General features: G+C 39.9%; 1 protein-coding gene across 1 annotated transcript in view; it reads left to right on the plus strand.

Moving 5' to 3' along the window:
- Positions 1-21,345, plus strand: part of LOC307269880 (cilia- and flagella-associated protein 47-like) — a gene marked incomplete at both ends in the record, with an annotated part of 50,134 nt that overhangs the window by 23,024 nt on the left and 5,765 nt on the right. Inside the window, 34 exon segments of the mRNA XM_080052962.1 lie at positions 450-550; positions 694-816; positions 931-1,156; positions 1,264-1,338; positions 1,819-1,956; positions 3,120-3,201; positions 3,418-3,513; positions 3,601-3,787; positions 4,404-4,509; positions 5,669-5,777; positions 6,018-6,152; positions 6,591-6,703; positions 7,226-7,376; positions 7,607-7,695; positions 7,894-7,980; positions 8,456-8,520; positions 8,648-8,784; positions 9,074-9,179; positions 9,291-9,517; positions 9,652-9,793; positions 9,915-10,042; positions 10,153-10,218; positions 10,745-10,888; positions 11,487-11,657; positions 12,613-12,724; positions 12,900-12,953; positions 13,147-13,244; positions 13,800-13,975; positions 16,422-16,529; positions 18,480-18,591; positions 19,024-19,128; positions 19,844-20,000; positions 20,125-20,208; positions 20,591-20,723. Coding sequence (XP_079909088.1) covers positions 450-550; positions 694-816; positions 931-1,156; positions 1,264-1,338; positions 1,819-1,956; positions 3,120-3,201; positions 3,418-3,513; positions 3,601-3,787; positions 4,404-4,509; positions 5,669-5,777; positions 6,018-6,152; positions 6,591-6,703; positions 7,226-7,376; positions 7,607-7,695; positions 7,894-7,980; positions 8,456-8,520; positions 8,648-8,784; positions 9,074-9,179; positions 9,291-9,517; positions 9,652-9,793; positions 9,915-10,042; positions 10,153-10,218; positions 10,745-10,888; positions 11,487-11,657; positions 12,613-12,724; positions 12,900-12,953; positions 13,147-13,244; positions 13,800-13,975; positions 16,422-16,529; positions 18,480-18,591; positions 19,024-19,128; positions 19,844-20,000; positions 20,125-20,208; positions 20,591-20,723 — 4,143 coding nt within the window.

Here is a 21,345-nt window from a genome sequence, read left to right on the forward strand (position 1 = left end):
AACAACCATGACACAGGTGGCAGGGCAGGAATCGAGCCGCCAACCCTTGGATCATTGGCCAACCCGCTCTACCACCTGAGGCACAGTCGCCCCATAAGTGCCATCGATTTTTGCCTTATTGCCTGTAGTGATTAGCTCCCACAGAGGATTTGCTGTAAGTTACCGATCTTAACATGGTTCAAAGCATAGGCATTCACTATTGGCATTTGCCTCTGAGTTTTAACTTTTATAGTTGTTGCACCTTCATGTGGATCCACAGCTAAAGAACATTTCCAATTACAGTAAATCCTCCTATTTGATGAAAGGTTGTTAAAAATAAAACATATCTTTGTGGGTTGTTTTTAAAGATGTACGTCTTCAGGAAAAACCAATGGCTTCGTTCCACGCAACCCAAAAAAATATTGAGCTCAACATGTTTTCTCCTTGACTCTGCCTTCCTTTCCCTCCAGGTTTAAGGTTAAGTTATGTGCTATCACTGACAACTGTCAGCTGACAGTCTGGCCCTACATGGCTCTGCACTGCTCCGAGCAACAGATAGTTCTCAAGACTGGTACGGTTCAACATACACAAACACACACACGGTTCAGTGTACCTGATTAGCACTATAATCATGCAAATCTCATTGAAGCTATGATTTATTAATCAATACTTATCTCCTTGCATTTGATTTGTTTATGTGTGACTGTGGCTTAGGGGCCACCGCTATTGAGGCGATCCTTCAGCGCTATCACACACCAAGTCCTGCGTCTGGTCCCAATTCATCATCATCCTCATTGTTTGATCAGAATAGCTCAACAAACAAGAACACAACCTCAGGTCAGAAAATAAAATGTAGTAAGTATGTGTTTATGATGTTTTTGTGTGTGTGTGTGTGTGTGTGTGTGTGTGTGTGTTTTTATTAACTTCACTGTGTGTATCTGTCCTCTTCAGACTCCTTTCCAGACAGTGACAGTGGGAGCGGTCAGGCCAGCACGGAAACAGACGTCTCTCCTCACACACAAAGCCCAACTAATCTTGGTGTACCAGAATTCCCTGCTGCCAACTCAGAGGAAGGACTATATTACCAGAATGTGTTATTGGCTGTGGAGAGGTGGTTTAGCCTCTATGGGTGGTCGAGAGCCCCGCACCCTATCTCTGTACCACACACACTCAGAAGGTATTCACAAAAGATTTCTCAATAGTTTAGATAAGGAGCCACAGGGGGCTTGTTTATTTCCGAGGACCTCTTCTATTATAATGTCTGTTTTCTTTTATTCCCTCTAGATATGTGGCAAAAATTAAAACGGATCATTCAAGTGGAAGAAGGACTTATCGAGTCTGTCAAAATAAAGACTCCAGGTGTGCAGTGAGGAATTAATTTCAAGTACCCACCCTTCATGCAGATGGTTACAATCATTTTTGTAACGAGTCATCTTTCTGTTGCAAAGTTGTGAAGGCAGACTTTGCTAATACATCATGACGAGATAACATTGACCTGGACGTTCAAATCTATTCATCAAACCATGATTAAACTAGGTAGTTCAATGAGACTGAAATTCCTCACTTTGAAAGCAGATTGTTCCTGCTGAATGCTGCCTTTATATGAAGATCTCCAGAATAAGCAGAGGCTCTCATGTACAAATAATGTTTTTCTGTTTTAAATGGCAGTGGGTAGTCTACTCAGGTTTGTATTATTTTTCACAAACGATTATTTTAAAAGTTAAATGGGTCAGGGAAAATACTAGATTATACATGAACGGAAGGTCTAGTGGGATGTCATTTCATATCATTCGGGGGCATTGATCTTGAGACATTACTGTATTATATTGTTGTGTCTAGAACTGTAGTGGACGTGCTTCATCACCTGACTGGCAAACAGATTCCGGACATTCCTCACTGTCAGACGTTTTCCAATGATATTGAACAGCGCACCAATCAGCTGCTACAACAGCATGAAGCTATGCTGGCTTATCTCAGGTAAAATATATACAATGTTTATTTGTCCCCTGACTAAGGCCCTTTTAAGATAATGTATTTTGTTATTTATAAGGAACATTTATGTGAAGGACACTTACTGTGAGCCTGAATGGCAAAATATCCCAGCAATATTACATTTTCCATGTCTAAAAACGGTTTAACCCATCGATGACGGCTGCTGCGCGACGCCACATTGTATCTCCTGCCGGCTGCTGCGTAGCGCAGCATTGTTACTTTATCTATTTTTCATGGCGTGTGCAGCATAGAATGCACCGTCATTGGTTCAAATACACATGAGGTGGGTTTTGTTGATTTTTTTAAGACCACGTGACCACCCAAAAGTTGTGTGGTTTGCCGAAAATCACGTCAATAAAAAAAAAAAAATTAAAATACCCCGGCTGTGTCGGCGATCGTGTATTACAGAACAGTTAGTGGCGTTCGGAGCGCAAAATATAGGTCTACTATAGACTACTGACGAAAATCACACAACATATTGCATCTATTTATTAACAATATTTATGAATTTAGGCTATATTTTGCTCTTTCAACTCAAATTCAGCCCAGCCAGGCGATAGTTAAGTTTCAGTTTCGTTTTCATCTCCGTGGTATACAGCCGTTTGGACCAGCTGATAGGCTCCCGACTGCGGGAGTCAGTCTGCGTTCCAGTTGTACTGGGAAGTTGGATTTATGGTGCCAGTGATAATTGAACTAAATAATAAAATAAAGCTATCTCCTCCTTCCTATATCTGTCTATCTTTATCCCTCCATTGCACACTCAGTCACTACTGTCCGTGCTAAAAGGAAGCAGGATTATAACCTCATTTAGCACATTATTTTTTAATATTTTATTTTTTACTCCCCCATCTAATTTTGACGATTTTTAGAAAAATGTGTTGGTTTGTAAGCGCTAAGGGAGCATGTTTAAATAAAACCTGTGAACCTTAACCTTTAAATTTATTTTATTTCATGTTTCTATGTGCTACACAGGCTTAGATATTAACGTTTTGGTAGACTTGACAATTAGTACTATTTTTTCAAAAAACCCTCAGGCATTAAGGACATGAATCTTAAGATTACCATAGTCATCAATGGGTTAAATGCCATTTCGGAAACTTCTGGGGGCAACCATCAATTTTTTCTGTTCATTGTAATTCTGTGTTCAGGGTGCAGGGAGCCTGCCTTTCTCATATCAGACCGGAGTACTTGTTAGACACGCAGGAGTTCCAACACTGGTGCTCCCTAAAGGTACGTATGCATATGCATGTACATGCTCGGAATACTACACCCTGCCAGTCCTCTATGTCTTTGTTAGGAGCATTGGGAAATGGAAAACAATTTCTTTACAGATGCATCCTTGCTCACAATGAAAAACCCTTCCTGGGATCACTCATGATTTCTCAAGTTAACTCATACACAACATATAGGGCTTATTATGCTACATACATGTGTGTTTCTCTTAAGTCAAATGACGAAGAACATGGTCTGGACTACAGCCTTGTTGACTATGAGTCTCTGAGCAAACGATCTTGGACTGATGTGCTGCTGCAAATATACAAGGTGGGTCGACATTTTAAAAACCTAACCACCTAATTGAACCCTGAGAACCTTTTTCTTTTTTAACATTTACCCTCTGCACATGTCCAGGTGTTGGTATTGTGTCGCGTGTCGGGGAGCAGTCTGAAGACAAAAGTGAAGTATGCAGGCGGAGATGAAATCCTCCCTGTCGGCTCAAAACCACTGGCCAGTAACATCTATTCATCTTGGGAGTTGCAGTTGCTCTCATGGCTCAACATGCACTACCACAACACAAGGAAGGCCGTGTGGGGAACAGGTAGGGCGCACATGTAAAGTCAAAGTGTTTATTTTATTCCATTCTCGAACACTAGAATATATGGACTCATTAAGCTTTTACACTAACAGATCTGTTAAGAGTGACTCTGTCGGGGTGCTCCGGTGGCGTAGTGGATAGAGCGCGTACCATATTGGCTCCGGCCTTCGTTGCAGTGGTCCCCCCCCCCCCCAATTAAAAACAAATTACAAAGATTGTCACTGTCTAGTTAGTAGTTACATTTTAATTCATATCAAGTATTTAATGTGAACAGCTTTATAGTTTTGTAACAAGACCCTTAGAATTTAGATCAAGTTGCTTATGAAAAAAAAAATCCTATATCTGTTATTATTACTGAGGCTATTCCCTTTGTCTTGTTAAATTATTTAGTGGCATTTGTCATTAATACAACTACCATTTGTGCATATTCTGTTGAGCATACTGTTTAAATCACCTCTGTCACAGTTATTTTAAGTAGAATTTCTGTAACTTTGTACAAGCAATTTGACTTACATCATAATTTATTAACCGGCTTCAGTCTAGATTTTGTCTGGGCCTTTTGATGCCTTGATATGTGGTACTGATTTGTGGATAATTTCTGCATACTTATGGTTAGCAGGTGGTGTTCCATCAGCACGCTGGATAGTGAATTTTGACCTGGACCTGACAGATGGACTGGTGCTAGCCGCTCTGCTTGCTGCCTACTGCCCTTACCTGGTCTGTGTGTGTTGTGCATGTGTCTGGGTAGTGTCTGTTCATTTAAATGTGTGCAAGTCAATGAGGAATGGTGGTTAATGTCTGCAAGTGGCACTGTGATTGACGTAATGAGGGCACTGAACAAGATTAGGGGAGCATTTTATCACGCTATGCATTACTTTGTGTGTGTGTGTATTTTAGTGTTTTGGTTTATTTTATTGTTATTAGGGCCCGAGCACCAACTGGTGCGAAGCCCTATTGAAACCGGCAGGATTTTTAGGGCCCGAGCACCGACTGGTGCGAAGCCCTATTGAAATGCAAAGGATTTTTCTTTTTATTATTCTTAGGGGTTTTTGGTACTTTTCACCCCCTTCCCGTCATACATAAATAGAAAATGTTTTGCGTACCCATCAGACCTGCAAAAAATTGCAACTTATCGTTGGTTTCGAGACCGGGCCAAAGAACGGCGCCCCCTGTGGCCACAAACAGTTTTTCAGGAAATGCATGCTCAAAAATTGGGCTAGAAGCCTGAAATTTTAGGACAACATGTATTGGCCCGAGGCGCACCTAAATACAATTTTATGTCCTGGGCCAAACTCAACAAGAAGTCGGGCATTTTGGATTTAGTGCCTAAAATCGCCATATTACAAAATTTCACATCGACGAACTCGTCCTAGAGTTTTTACGCCAGGGACGTCGAACCACTTCTCAAATACTCAAGACGCTTGCCCAATGTTAAATTTTGAAAAGATTTCAAAATTACAGTTGAACCAGGGAGCTATTGGGGGTCAAAGTTGACGTAAACATCATAAAAAACCAACCTCATGAAACTTTAATTCATCATAACTCAGGCTGTGTTATACCTAGCTACACCAAATTTAAACCCCAAATGTATCTTTGCAGGCCCCACAAAAAGCCTCTTGAAGCCCCGCCCCAAAATCAACAGGAAGTCTGTCGTGTGTCCAGCACGGGAGTGCGAGGGCCCGGTCATCACTGCTCGCAGTTTTAATTGTTTGTTTGTTTTTGCCTGCCTGCCAGAGTTTGACAGGGAAACTCTTTAAAAATCTGATTCACAGAGGATGCATTACGTGCTACTGCACAATGGGTGACATATGGGGAGTCACGGATAAACCTTATTATAGTTATTTAATTACAATGTATCCGCTATGTTCCTTATTAGATCTGCAGCCACTTCCGGAGGATGTACACAACAACTAGCAGCCTGGAGCAGATCCTTCACAACAATATCCTAGTGTCCCAGGCTTTAACTGCACTTTGTCTTAATCTAGATGTACAGGTAAATACCACACAGAATCAAATGATTACATGATTGTACATGTAATAAGAATACTTCTTAAAAAGGGGGTTTGAATTTAAAGAGACTAAATCTGTATAGATATTTAGTACCTATTAATACCTTAAGGTGTTAGCACTTTGACGTTGAAAAAGTATGTAATTTCTCCGTTCATTACCTTAATGGATGCCTTCTCTAGCATCCCCATCTGTCCTTTGATCTAAATGTGTGTGTGGTGTTAAGCCCACAGACTTGTCGGACCCCAATCCAGTGCAGATGTTAATGCTTTGTGTTCACTTGTACGAGAGGCTGCCTCAGTACCTGCCACTGCAAACCATCACTCTTTCCGGAGGCCTACACAGCACTTTCAGCAAACAAGTAATACACACACACACACACAGGACTGCCTTTGGTCTAAAAGGAAACCCAAATAAAAATTTAACTGCATGCATTGCAATCTAATTATGGGCACAGTGTGAATGAAAATGGATTTTATAATAACCTCCTGGACAGATAATGACACATACAGACATGTACAAAGCAACTGTGATTACGCATTAATAGGATTATAGACACTCCCACACACACACACACACACACACACACACACACACTAACAGGATTAGAAAGTAGACAAATATACATTTGGTTAATGATCAACATTACAAGTCTAACAAAACATGTCAGTATGTCTGTGCTAAGGAAGATGCATTTCATTGTTGTATTGTTTTCTCGCAGCAGCATTTGTCTGTTTGTTTGTGGTCGCACTTGCTTGTGTCTGTATGTGGAAAAAAATAGCCTATTCCTGTGCTGCAGATGCGTTTGAAAAGCCCATCTTCTAAGCCAGTCAAATACCAGGCTGTCCTTTTAGGAGAAGATGCCCACCTGTTCTCCCTCCCGGATGGATCCAATGTGACCATTCCTCCAAAGTATGATTTTACACCAGAAAATGGAAATCACTCTCACTGTTAATCAAAACAGTTAATATCATAAGAACAGGCATATTTTCAGAGGTTAAAGCATAATTAATTTAAAAAGAGTATTGTGCAATGAAATTATAATTATGAAACTTTGTTTCAAGCCTTGTATCAACAATGTAACAGTGTGTATCAACAATGAATAACACTAGTATGGTTAGTGAAGAAGTGCTCTCTTTGCATCTGTGCTTCCAAAATAACAAATTTTGACCTAAGCAAGAAAGGAAAAACCCCTTTCTCAACTTGTTCAGCTCAGAGTCCAAGTTGAATCAGTTTAGTTTTGCCTTGAAAATGTAGCTATTAAACTGTACCGGTTTTGCTCTTTTTAAAAATAAAATGTCCCATTTTTTATCAGCGCTACTCTTAAAAATGCTGCCATGTCTTTCAGGACAATGCCAATATGCTGATGGTTCCCGTAGAACAGAAGCTCAATTACGAGATAATTTTGCCTTGACTGTGGTGATATTTTTACAGGGTGAGCACTGAACTGAGCGTGCAGTTCAGGTGTTCCTTCATGCAGCCCATGGAGGCAGTTCTTCTGCTCATCTCAAGCTCTCCTTTCGGCTCGTGCAGCACCACTCTAGCCTTCAATCTGAAGACCCAAGTCAGTCACATCACACCCACAGTGAGTGTAATATTAAGGGGAGTGACTGTGACACTACATTAACCCTCAATGCACTACTGACATACTGATTTGTTGATGGTTTGCCAACTGTCTGAATGAGTCACTACTAACTAGCATGCTGTGTCTGACTCTTGTGTTTCTGAATACTAGCTGTTACAGTGACTGGCTGGCTATGGCTGTACATTGATAACTAGATGACAGACTGTCTGCTTCTTACTGTCTCTCCCTAGAACACTGTCAAATGTAAGTCTCCATGCTACCAGCTGAAGGTGATCCAAGTGCCCATAACTAACCCATTCAAGAAAGATGCTAAGTTCAGGTGGGTGTCTTTTTCACATACACATCCATGTTGCAATTTGTGACTGTTAAGAATCCTCTCTTGATTTAAAGGGTCTGTACATAATAAAATACAAAATGGATGTAACAATAAATGTGTTTGCTGTGTCTACCATACTGAAGTTTTTTTTTTATTGTATTGCTCAATTTAAACCTCTTGTGTGTGTATATGTGTGTTGAGGGTGGTGCTGGTGGAGTCTCCGTACAACCCATTGAAGCCTGAGAAGAATAAAGACAGCCTCGTTGAACAGGCCTCCTACAAGGCCAAGTAACACATGCACTTTACTCATCACTCAGCAGACAGCTAATACACACACAAACACACACACACACACACACACACACATACACAGTTAAAAGAATTGTTTGACACTCAATAGCAGCTTCCCTGCTGAGAGTAAAAGGATAAGCTACATATTAAGCAGAAATAAATCCAAGATTATCTGTGAACAGTTGTTTTAGAGAAGCTTTTATATTAAAAAGATTGGGCCTTCCTCATGCTATTCACTGCTACAGAAGGTGAGGTGAAGTACTACAAGGTTGTTGCTCAGGTTAGTATACATCTCTTACCACCTGCAATGCCTTCAAAGCCACACATTCAATCTCCTCCTAATCAGGAGTTGACTGCTAGGATTTGAAGTCGGCCTGGGGTCTTTTGAGGTGCAGCTGAATCTGTTTGTGTAGTTTGATATGCATATAGTATGAATGATTATGATTTTCTTTCCTCCGCCTCCCTCTTTCAGGATAGAGAAGAAGGCTTCAGACAAGCGCTGTGGGGAGGAGATAAAAGGGAAGTGCTCAGATCTTGGTAAATATGGAAATAGATGCTTTGTAGTCTGTGCTGCCTTGATCACACTTTAAGCTTGTATGAAAGTATCCTACCTTTATTCATGTCTGCTTGTTTGAGGTCTATATTTGCTTGTCTATGTGGCCAGATGGGGAAAACAGTGAGTTCCTGTGTACAGTGAGGAGTGTTAGTCTGAAGTCAGGCCAAGCAGACACTCTGATCATCCACTACCTGCCCTTCTGCCCAGGCAACAAGTATTGTTCTGTACTACTAATATGCCCACAGGTACTGTAAGTGTGTGTTTCTGAGTCTGAATTATATAATATATTATACTGTATAGTAGTGCAGCCCTTATCTTGTATCAAAGAGGGTGGAGAACAGTTAAATCAGCTCCTGCAAGCAGAGGATATCAAGTCAAATCAGAGTGCAGGATAGAAGAGGCAAAGACCAAATTGCATATTAAACACACACAATTTGTTTTTGATTATATGGGTTCTTTAAACATTACCAGCCCATGTGGAGCATGACCCTCATTAATTCACAACATTGTCTGTCTCTCTTTGCGTTCCTTTAGGTGGGAGACATGGTCTATATGGTTAAGGCCACATCAGAATTGCCTCTTCCTTCCCCTCTCACTGCCAGGCCCAGTTCTAATGTTGTCTCTATCCCAGAAAACTCTGGTAAGAAAAATGTCACCAAATTGTTGCTGAATCACCTAATTATGAATGAGTGTATTTATATAGAATAGTGAATCTAATAATATCAACACTGATGTTTTTCTCCACCAACAGAACTGGCTGTGTGTGTATCATTACTAAGCCTTCGATGCAAGGTGGGGCAGGCGTGTGAGGAGGTAGTACGTGTGCCGCTGATCAATATGGCCTGGGAGCAAGCTCTGGCCATCTGGGGTCAGCACAGCATGAGTGAAGACGAACACAGGAGACGGATGCTCACGCACACTCTGCACAGCAGCACCGTGAGGGCAACCATAGCTGCACGCAAGTGCCTCAAACAACAGGTACACACATGAACACTTTGGAAATCAGATCTATGGATATACACAAAGGCAGATGGAATTCCACATCTGTATTTTGAGTATACGTTTTTCATATTTTACTTCACTGTTCCTCGTCATCTTTTGTCATCTGTTAGGCCACACTGTTGAGAGGTGGTCACAGCAGTAAAGGAGTAGAATACAGTGTGGAGGTTTCTTTGCCAAAATATTTCACTCTACCCAGTACTGTTACATTACCTATAAAGGAAGACACCAACTTACCATGGGAGAATCCTGCAGGTAATACTAATAATAATTGATATCTATGGGCAATTTTTATGGGGGCTGCAGGGATTTTGTTATTGCAGTACCGCGAGTGGCCACTGGGACAAATCAATCTCCCCCTCCCTCTGTTCAATAGATTGTGGTTGTGAAGACATCCCATTACGGTTTCAGGCAGACTCTGTTGGGACATTTTCATGTCAGGTGGTCCTGAGGTCCAGGTGTGATACCAGGGTCTACCTGCTAGAGGCACTGGTTACTTCACAGGTAACTTCTGATATTGGGACTTAAACCTGTGCAAAGGCATATTAGATACTGGATTGTTTGTTGGTTCTTGGTTTATGGCTTATGTCAATTAAACTAATTTATGACCACAGGGAGGATCCGTACACTTGGACTTCAGTTCGCCTGCTCACCATTCAGTCACGCAAGACATACCACTGGTGAGTGGGCAAAAGAAAATGCAATAATCAGTCTGTCTGTTTGTGTGTGGGGGGAAGCTGCCTATTAATGGCTTACTTTAAAGCATTTGTTTATTATTACCTCTATAATGAGAAACTCATTTCTTGGAAGAGATTGGTAATGCTGAAACGTTCTAAAACCGTCTCGTCTCGTCGGGAATCTTTGGTGTAGACGGGCCTTTAGATGACTTCTGTTTTTATTTGGAACTTTTTTTTTTTTTTTTTTTTTAAATAAAACAGCACCAGTTCTGTGAAAATAGACCAAATATAAATAAATTCTGTTTTTATTTGGAGCTATTTAAAATATAATAATAATAATAATAATAATAATAATAATACAAATATATATATGCTATATATTTTTTTATATATAGCCTATACTGTATATATATATATTTTTTTTTTTTTTTTTTTTTTTTTTTCTAAGCCAATGATAGGGGAAACACTAATGTTGCCAAATTGATAATAATGATGGATAAAAGTGAAGTGATCATGTCGTCTGTCACAGCACAATGAGACCCATCGAGACTGGAAAATGCAAGCTGAGGTGTGTGGTGAAGGATTCTCGGGCCCTAAGGTTGTTAATGTGCCATCAGGGACAAAAGCATTCTACCCCCTAACCTTCCACCCTTCTGCACAATGCATTGTCACGGTAATGCCTCTTTTGTTTATTGACGGGTGGAGGGGTTGCTTGTGTTTTTTTCTCTGTTACATTCTAACTTCACTATTCCTTGGGAATCCCTTCATCATTTACTTCACATACAGACACGTTTATTTATTTATTACTGACTTACATTTTGTTGACTTAGTATTTTCAAAACATCTTTATGAGGGGTATTTTCTGTATGTAATTATTGTCTTAGTAAAGAGTAAAAAATAGTAGGGAGAAAAAGTGTGTTGCATTGGCCGGGAATCGAACCCGGGCCTCCCGCGTGGCAGGCGAGAATTCTACCACTGAACCACCAATGCATTTGTGACATGTCCAAGGGGGCGGGGCCTATTTCAAGACATGCTGCCGCAGCCTGTCGCTGTACTGCTCATACGTGGTGGTGTGTCTGCCCGGCCAACTCACTAGACAGCCTCAGAACTTGTTTACAAACAGTTACTTGTCCTAGGCTCTGTGTCAGTGTGAGGACGGTTGACTGCATCTAAGTCTTCTTCCCATTGCTTTTCTGTGTGCAAGCTTCACTTCACTCTAAACCCGTTTGTGTGTATTTGACTGCCTGGACTTTGCACCTAACCCCCCACAGGGAAATCTGTGCTTACATAATGACTGTGACGGCACTGAGCACGTGTTTACTCTCAGAGGAGTTGGAGAGCACCTACTTGTGGACAATGTGGTATTACACTGCCCTGTTGGTCAAACCACACACAGACAGCTGGATGTTCCAAACTACAGCCAGAAAAATCTCACTCTCAAGGTATCAGCACACACGTAAATAACTGCCACACATACGGCTACTCGCTCTGATACCCATTCACAGATACATTTCCATAGAACATATTTCCTGTAAAGCAAATGACTAACAAAACTAGAATTTAAACAAGACTGCTAATCGCTCTATTTAGCTGTGCCTGCTCACAAGAACAAGGCTAACAGGCTACAATGGTTCTTAGCTTAGTTAAAGCTCCCATATTATGCAAAATGCACTTTTTCGATGTTTTTGAACATAAATATGGGTCCACGGTGTGCCTAGATACTGCCAAAGTATATAAAAAAGAAAACTCTCTCCTTTTCTCACTCTCCCCCTGTTTGAAACGATTAATTTGATCAATCTAAAACCATGTCTTTTTAGTCTCTCAGCATCAAGCAATGATCTGACCCATTGGCCAGAGATATCATGCCCTGATATATATCTTCACCTCACTGAGTCTCTATGTAAGCTGATAAGCGATTTACACCCCTAGCCGTGCCCCACAGTTTGAAAACCACTGGTATAGAGGCATACTACAATAAATGATCTGAATGTTTTTTTCAGTAAACAACTAAAGAAAAACGTATTAGGGACCTCTAAGACCATATAATATTGACAGAAAAGTGTATAATATGAGACCTTTAAGCATGCTAACATTGCTAATTAACACAAGATAAATTACCGCTGAAGATATAAGAAATGTCATGTTTAGCATGGTTATTGTTATTTGATCAAAAACTGAAATATTGGATTAATAATACTGTATAATTTAAATAGCCAAACTTGGAGTAACACAAACATTATTTTTTTTTGTTTACTTGCCATCTGACATTCTGACTCTGATTGTATCTGTGTGCATTTTGAGCCAATTACGGCTATTAAAAATTATTTATTTTCCACTGTATTTATGGTTCTTTTCTGTCTTGTACGTTTGTTTACATGTTTATGTAAATGTACGTAGGTGGTGACAGATATTTCTGTTGTAAGTGGCCCCATCTCCCTGGAGATTAATGCTGGTCACAACGCTCCATACATCCTGGCTGTGTCACCATGGAAACGAACAAAACAGACAGGTGATTTATTTCCCTGCTGCATGTTTGTGATGGGGGGGTTGTGAGTTTTGTTAGTGAGCTGTTAGTAGCTAAACTAAATACAAACCAAAATAAAAATGTAATGATTATTTAGACACAGTTCATAAATCAACAATAATAACTGAACTTGATACTTTCTTCACAACTTATATTGTAGGATTTGTGTCCTTTGTGGAAATTGATGACATCCGTAACACAGAAAAGCACAAAGGTAAGCTTAATGTTGTACCAAATACAGTATATGAAGCCTGTAATTAACTTAACTTGGAAGTTGTGACTTGATTATAATATATGTCTGTTTGCAATAATAATTGTGTGTGTGTGTGTGTGTGTGTGTGTGTGTGTGTGTGTGTGTGTGTGTGTGTGTGTGTGTGTGTGTGTGTGTGTGTGTGTTTGTCATCCAGGAAATGCACTCGGACGCTACAAGGTTAAGTTTTCTCTAGAGATAATTTGTGAGCCAGCGACACCCATCAAGATCATAAGGGTACAGTGTGCTGCTAAGGTAAGTTTTAAAAGTCGGAGTCATCTTCGTCTGTAATTTGGGGACCAGGAAATGCACAATAAAGAGGCTTAATCATTTCATTCTCCGTTTATATATATATATATATATAAAAAAAAAAAAAAACAACAAGAAGATGAACTGGAACTTAAAATCAAGTAGCTTGAAGACATTACTGCCAGCAACTTATCAGATGAAACCCATAAGGAATTGAGAAAATCACAGCACAAAGTAAAAAAAAAATATTTTGTGGAGAAAAAAAAATGAGTGAGTAGTGTGTGGGCCATGGGGTTAGAAGTTTAAAGACCCTGGCCAAGGGACTTCTAATATCTAAATGGTGTTAATAAGCAACACACTACATTCATCCTAGCTTAAAGAGCAGTGTTCTATAGAAGGCTGTTTGATCTATACTGAAAAGTGTGAAAAGACTACATTCAGTTGCTGCTGGCCACTGTTTCAGGAAAACGTAAACTTCCCTCTACCCTTTGATCAAAAAATATTCGAACAGCACAAGGAAAAGCAAGACAGGTTGTCATCTTTGAAATGTTGTGTTTCCAGAGCTCAGTTGCCATAGAGATTCCCGTTAATAACCCACAAGGAGAGCTGCTGATGCTAGATGTGCACCTGGAAGGAGAGGACCTGTGTGGGGTCAACTGGCTTTCAATACCCCCACGGGAGACTCTCACCTACAAAGCTACGTTTTCCCCTGGCGAAGTAGGGAAGAGCACAGGCTGGTAAGATTCACCGCACTGTAGCTGACACAACCTCCTTTAAAGGAAGCGGTAAAAAGTGAAGATCACTGTTCATCAAATGCTTTGTAGAACTGATCTAATAACCAAACATTTTCCCTGATTCGGATATTTTGCTACCATGACTAGGTCTGTACGTTATGGTCTAAAATGTATATCTCGGTATAATTTGAAGCATAGACGTAACGGTATTATATCACTGTATATTAATTTATCTTTAAATGAATGCTTGTGAAAGGGGTAAAATACTTGCTATTTCTGTAGGCATATACTCTTGTATTAATAGGACATCTTACTGTACATTGCTTGTAAAATAAGTACAATTAATGTTAACAAAAAGAGCACAGTAATACAACATACAATAAATTATCCAAATTGTTCAATATGTTTTTGACTAATCAAAAACCAAAAAGTGTTACACTTACCCCTAGTCTCCCCTACAGAGGGATTTAAACAACATTTATTGTGCGATCTGCAATGTTCTGCTTTGTGGATGGGTAGGGGAGGGGGTCAATATGTGTTTATATGTAAAACACTCTATGTTGACTTTTTGTGTATGAAAATCACTCTATATGGTAAGCTTGATTTGACAATGACTCACTGGGAATGCTAATGATGCTCTGGTGGCATGCCTTTACTTTAACAATCGGTTTCTGGTTCTATCATCTCTTAACTTTCATTTCAGTTTAAGCTCCTTGTGTGGTGTTTATTTTTTATAAAAACTCACGGACACGCGCGCACAGAACAGCTTCGGCGTGCAGACATGCTTCATCGCGAGGACGCATTTCTCACAGAGCTGTGAGGGACACTCGCTTACGTTTGTAGTTTGACAGACTGATCACTCTTTATTCAGTGCCCAGCCATGTCTCTTTAGTGAGTTTGTGTGTCTGTGTATATATGTGTGAGTGTGTGTATGAGTGTGTATGTATTTGTGTATGTCTCTGTGCATGTCTATGGGGGTGGGAGGGTTGGGTTCTTTTCATCCCTTGATTTTATTTGCTGTTTTTCTATTTCTCTGTTTTTGTTGTTTTTAATCTCTGTAACGCACTTTGAGCTACTTCTGTATGAAAAGCGCGACATAAATAAAATTGATTGATTGATTTATTTATTTCATGACTGGATGAAGCTTTTTTGCTCGCAGAGGCTGTTCTGTGGACATCGCGGGGTGTATTTCTCATCCGGCTGTAAGTGACGAGAACGAGCCTGACCGTCTTGGGGCGCGCGTGCTCACGGTCGCAGTATGACAAACTGATTGCTCTTTATGTCAAGACTATTTTTGAACGGCAGTGCAAGGCATTTCTTTTTGTGAATGACACAGGATCTGGCAGCATTGTCATGGATGTATTGGGCACGTGCAGGCTGACGATGACGCAGTGGCCGCCCTGCATTCATTGTGTAGTAGCGCTCATCACTGCTTTATAACTGCTATACCGGCTACACGGTAGAGTCAAGATCCATATCGTAGCGCAACTTTATACCGGTGTACCTTCTATTCCGTTCATACCGTACACCCCTAACCATGACCACAATCATGTTTTGAATCCAATAGGGCTGTCAAAAAATCGATATGGCGATTATCATGATATAAAGCTCCGCGATATCGGTATCGATTTCCAGTTCTAAAAATTTATATATAGGCTTATATATTTTTTTTTAATTTCTTTTTATTTATATACATATAATTTTTGGGGCTTTTAAAGGCTTTATTGACAATGCAGAGACACAGAGATGAAATAGGGCATAGAGGGAATGAAATGCAGAGAACAACCACGGGTCGGTTTCAAACCCAGTTCTGCTGTGAAGCCTGAGCTTCTAGCATACTGGCTATTGAAGTTATATTAATTTTGTTTATAAGAGTAATTAAGATTCACTGTGTCCTCATACATTTCTGTTCCTTGTATTCACTGACATTAAGGCATACTTGTCGTATATGCACATGCACCTTATTTACTGTACATATGTTCAGAGACACAAAAGCAATTTTTTTTTAGTGTGTCCTGTCCAGTTAGTGCAAGAGTGAATTGCATTTGTTATTTTGATGTTATGACAGCTGCAACAGTGTTTGATAATTTGCCAAAACCAAAAAAAGATAGAAAAGGTACTTTAAGATGAAATAGTTTTAAATCAATTTGTCCATGCTATTATCAATATATTGTGCTGTTGTGTATGACAAGGCAACTTGTATGTGGAATATCGTGATATATCACGATACGCAGTATATCGTGATATATCACGATACGCAGTATATCGTGATATATCGTATCTTGACCAGTGTATCGTGATACGTATTGTACCGCGAAGTCCTTGACGATACTCAGCCCTAGAATCCAATATACTGTAGACCTCAAATGTATCTGTTCTATTTGGATCAGCATTAAGAATATGTGGTATGTATACAGCGTTTGCAGGTTTGTTGTGTTTTTTCTGCCAGTGTGTTGTTCCAGTCAGAGCTGGTGGGGGAGTTCTGGTATCAACTGGAGCTTTATGCTCTTCCTCCTCCAGTACTCACGCTTCCGCAGGCCTGCTGTCAGCTGGGCAAGTAGGTGCAAACACACCGATACACACACTCTCTCACTGCAGGGTTTTGGCTAAGAATGAAACACACACACAATATACATTCACACACCAACGTGAATTGGTTCCTAGCAGTGATCCCGCACTAGGGATTTTCCCACATCTCAGCGGTGTGTGTGTTTGTCTGTTATGGCTGGCTCTCTCTTGCTTACTGCACTAGTGTGGGCTTAGGACTCGGAAACATCACATAATACCATGGGATGTTTAAGACAAAAAGGTGGCCTACTGCAATTTTATTTTCAGGAGAAAAACTATAATGTTAACTGCAGCATACGGCATCCTAGACATTCATAACATCAAATCAAGGGTAAAAACTGCTTTTAACAACTTTAACTTTTTTAAATGATGTATGCCATTACATCCTCAAGACGGTATTCACGAGACATACATTTAAGAAGGTATCAAAGTCTGATATAAACAGGTTCTGTTCAAATTTGCTGCTTTTACAGTCCACCTTGGAAAAACGATCACTGAAGTACTGATTTAATAAATTATTAGAAGCACTTTGTCTACATTGATCATATTGTAACTCGATCCAATCTTAGTTTAAAACATCACATATTTTGCACAGACAGATAGTTTACCACATAAACAGACTAATGAATGGTTATTATAGCTGCATGTTAATTGCTGCAAATTAGCTCAGTAAATTGTAAATGCATCATTTGGGTCCTTTTCGGGGATTAATTTCTGATTCTCTCTGTGCCTTGGCAGCAGGAAGAGCCTTACTCTGTTTAAGTGTATCACTTATTCATAATGGTTTTTCATCCTGAGACAAACAATGAGCAACACAATATCCTTATTCTGAACTACTGAACATGTTGATCATGCTGACCATTTTTTAAAAGGCTCTATATAAGAATTACTACAGTTACAGCCAGAGCCGGCCCAAGCCTTCAGGGGGCCCTAAGCGAAATATGATTAGGGGGCCCCCCTCCAATGTTAGCGCTGCTGAAACTATAGATGTTTATTAAATATCATTCACACACCCAGTGTTTTCGCTAGTGCCTCCACTGTGCAGCTGTGCGAAAGTATTAGACAGCCGAGATTGAGACCCTCCTAGGGGGGTCCGGGGGTATGCCCCCCCGGGAGATTTTTTTTACCTTTTTAAAGTGAAATGCATGAATCTGGTGCACTTGGAGAGGAAAATTAAGAGGCTAAATCTGAGAAATTTTGTGTGAACAAATAATGTGGAGACACTGGGTCAGATGAATTAGAAGCTATTGAAGGACACATGGATTTTCCATAAAAATATTAATATAAAATAAAATATTATGGAGGGTCCTCTGGGATGGGCTTGGAGCTCTTTTTCTTTCACTGGACCTATTTCTCTGTAATATAATGAATGCATTTAAATGCAGTGTGAGGAACTAAGCAGAAGAACTCTGTTGTCCAGCTACTGTATCTTTTTTTCCACAGACAAGGCTGAAATAGGCTATAGACTATACACAGTGTATGGGCAACTGAGGACAGCCCCATTTCCAATTGTTTTTAAATAAACTCAATACACACTGTGCATGGATGTGAACGTGACATGATCAGATAATTTCGGATTTCCTCCCAGATGAACTGATTACATTTTTAGGCTATTAATTATCTAGACCAAAACATTGTATTCCTTTTTTTGTATGATAACTGACATTTGCACAATATGATGTTAATATCAAACACACAAACTAAAAAAAAAAAAAAAAAAAAAAAAAAATTTTTGGAGGGGGCCCCCCAGGGCAGTCGGGGGCCCTAAGTGGCCGCTTAGTTCGCTTATGCCTCGGGCCGGCTCTGGTTACAGCCTTACTTTCCTTATTTGAAGGTTCTTCTGTTTGTGCAGCTTCATTTTTCTGGTTGTGTGATTGTATTTTATATCCTTAACCTGGCTAAATAAAGGTGTGTGTGTGTGTGCGTGTGCGTGCGCCAGATGGACCAGACAGACCATTCCCCTGGTCAACCCAACAGTTGCGACTCTGGAGCTAATTGTAGCCAACAGTAACCCCAGGAACTTCAAGCTGCAAATGGATTCAGGAAGGACGGTTAGTACTCACACTCAAACTCACCTTTGTGGTTCAACATCAGTTTTATGAGCCCAGTATTCCATTCCATTATTTCTGAATAAAGCTTAATTTTTCGTAACATATAAATGGAAATTGATTGATCTTCTCTGCATATTTTATTATATTTGCTTTGGATTGGACCTATGTACTATACTTCTTACACATATTCTGGAACCAAACGTCACTGATCCCAGTTGGGAGGAAAATAATTGCTGTATATCTGGATTGAAAGCTGTGGATTGCCTGGTAGTAGTGTGATTTAAAGGATTTGCCTCTTTGAGTTTATCATCCCTTACTGTGCGTAAAAAATGTGTGTGTGTGTGTGTGTGTGTGTGTGTGTGTGTGTGTGTGTGTGTGTGTGTGTGTGTGTGTGTGTGTGTGTGTGTGTGTGTGTGTGTGTTTGTTTTCTAGCTTATTGTGGAGCCCCACTCCTCTTCCCAGCTTGGTGTCTGTTTTAGTCCTTCATCCATCGGAGAGGGGAACCACACAGCAAAGATCTCTTTCAAGTGTCCTGAGGTATTTCTACACACACAAACACAACAGAGAAAATGGATTACATAAATCACCATGCTCCTTCCTTCCGAGACAGACAAACACAAGCAGAACACATACAGATAGTTGATTACTTTGTCCTCTTAAAAATGGATTACGCAGGTGCTTTCGTTTTATTTACTGCCTCATCCAGAAGTAGCTTGGAGCAATCAGATCACTTAATGAAGAAAAAGAAAATGCGATGTACTGACGATAAGTTATATTGCTTGGCAACAGACTAACCAATAATCACATTGTGGATACAAAGCTACCACCGCTTACTCAACCAGTGGCAATTTTTTTTAAAACAGACAGCCCACTTCCCAAAATAGACACCACAGTGTAAATTAAGTAAGTTAACAACACATGATTAGGAATTAAATATGGTCCTACAATTCATACTTCTGATCTACTGCTAGTCATTTAAGATCAGGAGAGTCTTTAAATTCAACATTTAAAAAATTACTTCTGATATATGATTATATCTACTTGCATAAAACAATTATTTAATTTATTTAATTCATTTTCTGCTAAATGTGATGCATGGTCATAGTTAAGACAGAACTTATGTCTTGACCACACCTTTTCTTTGTCTGTCATTCTTTGCATTTCCTTCATGATTTCTCATGTATCACTTCATTTATCTCCCTCCGGCCGCTTGTGAATATGTTAATCCATCTCCATCTCTGTCTTTCTTCAGTTGCAGGAATGGTGTGTGTTGCTGAGCGGATGCGGTCTTAATCCAGAGACTGAGGAGCCTCTGAGCATCTTCTCCCTGATAGGCTACAACGCCTCCATCACCATTCCCTTCACAAACACCACTGAGCTCCCAGCCGTGCTCACTGTCACACTCACAGGTCATAGGAACTTCTTGTCTTCTTTCAACAGACACTTTGGCACTTGTCAGTTATTGTCTCATGTATATGACACACTTAGACATGTTAACTATAATGTGTGTGCTTGGTATCTCTCATGTGTCAGATGAGGACCCAAGGGGATCCCCCAACTGCCATCAAGTCACTAAAGACAAGGAGGTCTTCTCTGTCCCTCTGAGCCACACTGAAGGTGGGTTAACTGATGATAACTTGAAAATGATAATTAAACTTTAAAGCTGCTCTAATTACTATTAAAGCTGCCCTTTTTAGTATTTTCTATATCAACAATGGATCATATTACTATATGTTATATCAAAGGAGTCCGAGTAAACGATGATGTTACTCTTTCACCGCTGGAGGCAATAATTTGCTAACATGTAAGCAATAAGACCTTTTTAAAGTAATGAGATGGTGATGTATTTTGTTGGCCCCAACTGGCCTCAACCTCTATGCTTTTTCCACAATAGCCATAACCATTGCAATGTATTCGAACGTTTGTATTTCTCATTTGGTTACTACTAAAACTCAAATAATGCTGATGACTGTGTGTCTTTCCTTTATGTTGGCTGCAGGCATAAAAATAAGTGAAGGGGCCAGCTTTGATGTGCCAGTGCTCTTTACACCTAACTCTATGGAGCAACAGCGGGCCTGGCTCTGCATCACTATGAAGCCCCTCAACAGCACCTTCAGTATGGACGATGTGAGGTGTGTTTGTTATTGTATGTGTTATTTGAGTCTATGCCTGGTCTTATACACATTTATAGACATTCAGTGAAGCTAATTTGCTCAGTCCTCAGGATATAGGCACCTCTCATCCTAGAAACTGTATATGAATGAATACTTTATTCCGGACTCAAAGTTCCATATAAAAAGACAATACAAATACAAGACAACACAAATTAAAATACATACAAGCATCGATTCCAGTGTTTCCACAACCCAGAGGAGTACCTTGTATCACTCTGTTTAGTGTCATTCAGTGCAATTATGTTTTTTTGCAGTTTGTTTTTTGACTCTAAAAGTCGACACATAAATTTATACATTCAATTCCTCAAAACAGCATGAAAGGTGGGGACATTACTAGTCACAAACAGAGAGCTAGCACTTGTCCATCTAGGAAGCTTAAGGAGGATCCTAAACGCATCGTTATACGCTACCTGTAACTTTTTCAGTTTTGCTGTTCTATATTTACACCAGAGGTGAGCTGTGTAAAATGGAGTACAGTAGGCTCTGAAGAGACTAACTTTAACATCATCCGTGCACATATGAAATTTGCGTGCCAACATATTGGCCTGTGCATAAAGCACTGGTGCTGGACATCATCATC

This window comes from Ammodytes marinus, assembly GCF_949987685.1.
Source record: "Ammodytes marinus genome assembly, chromosome: 24".
NCBI lineage: Eukaryota > Metazoa > Chordata > Actinopteri > Uranoscopiformes > Ammodytidae > Ammodytes > Ammodytes marinus.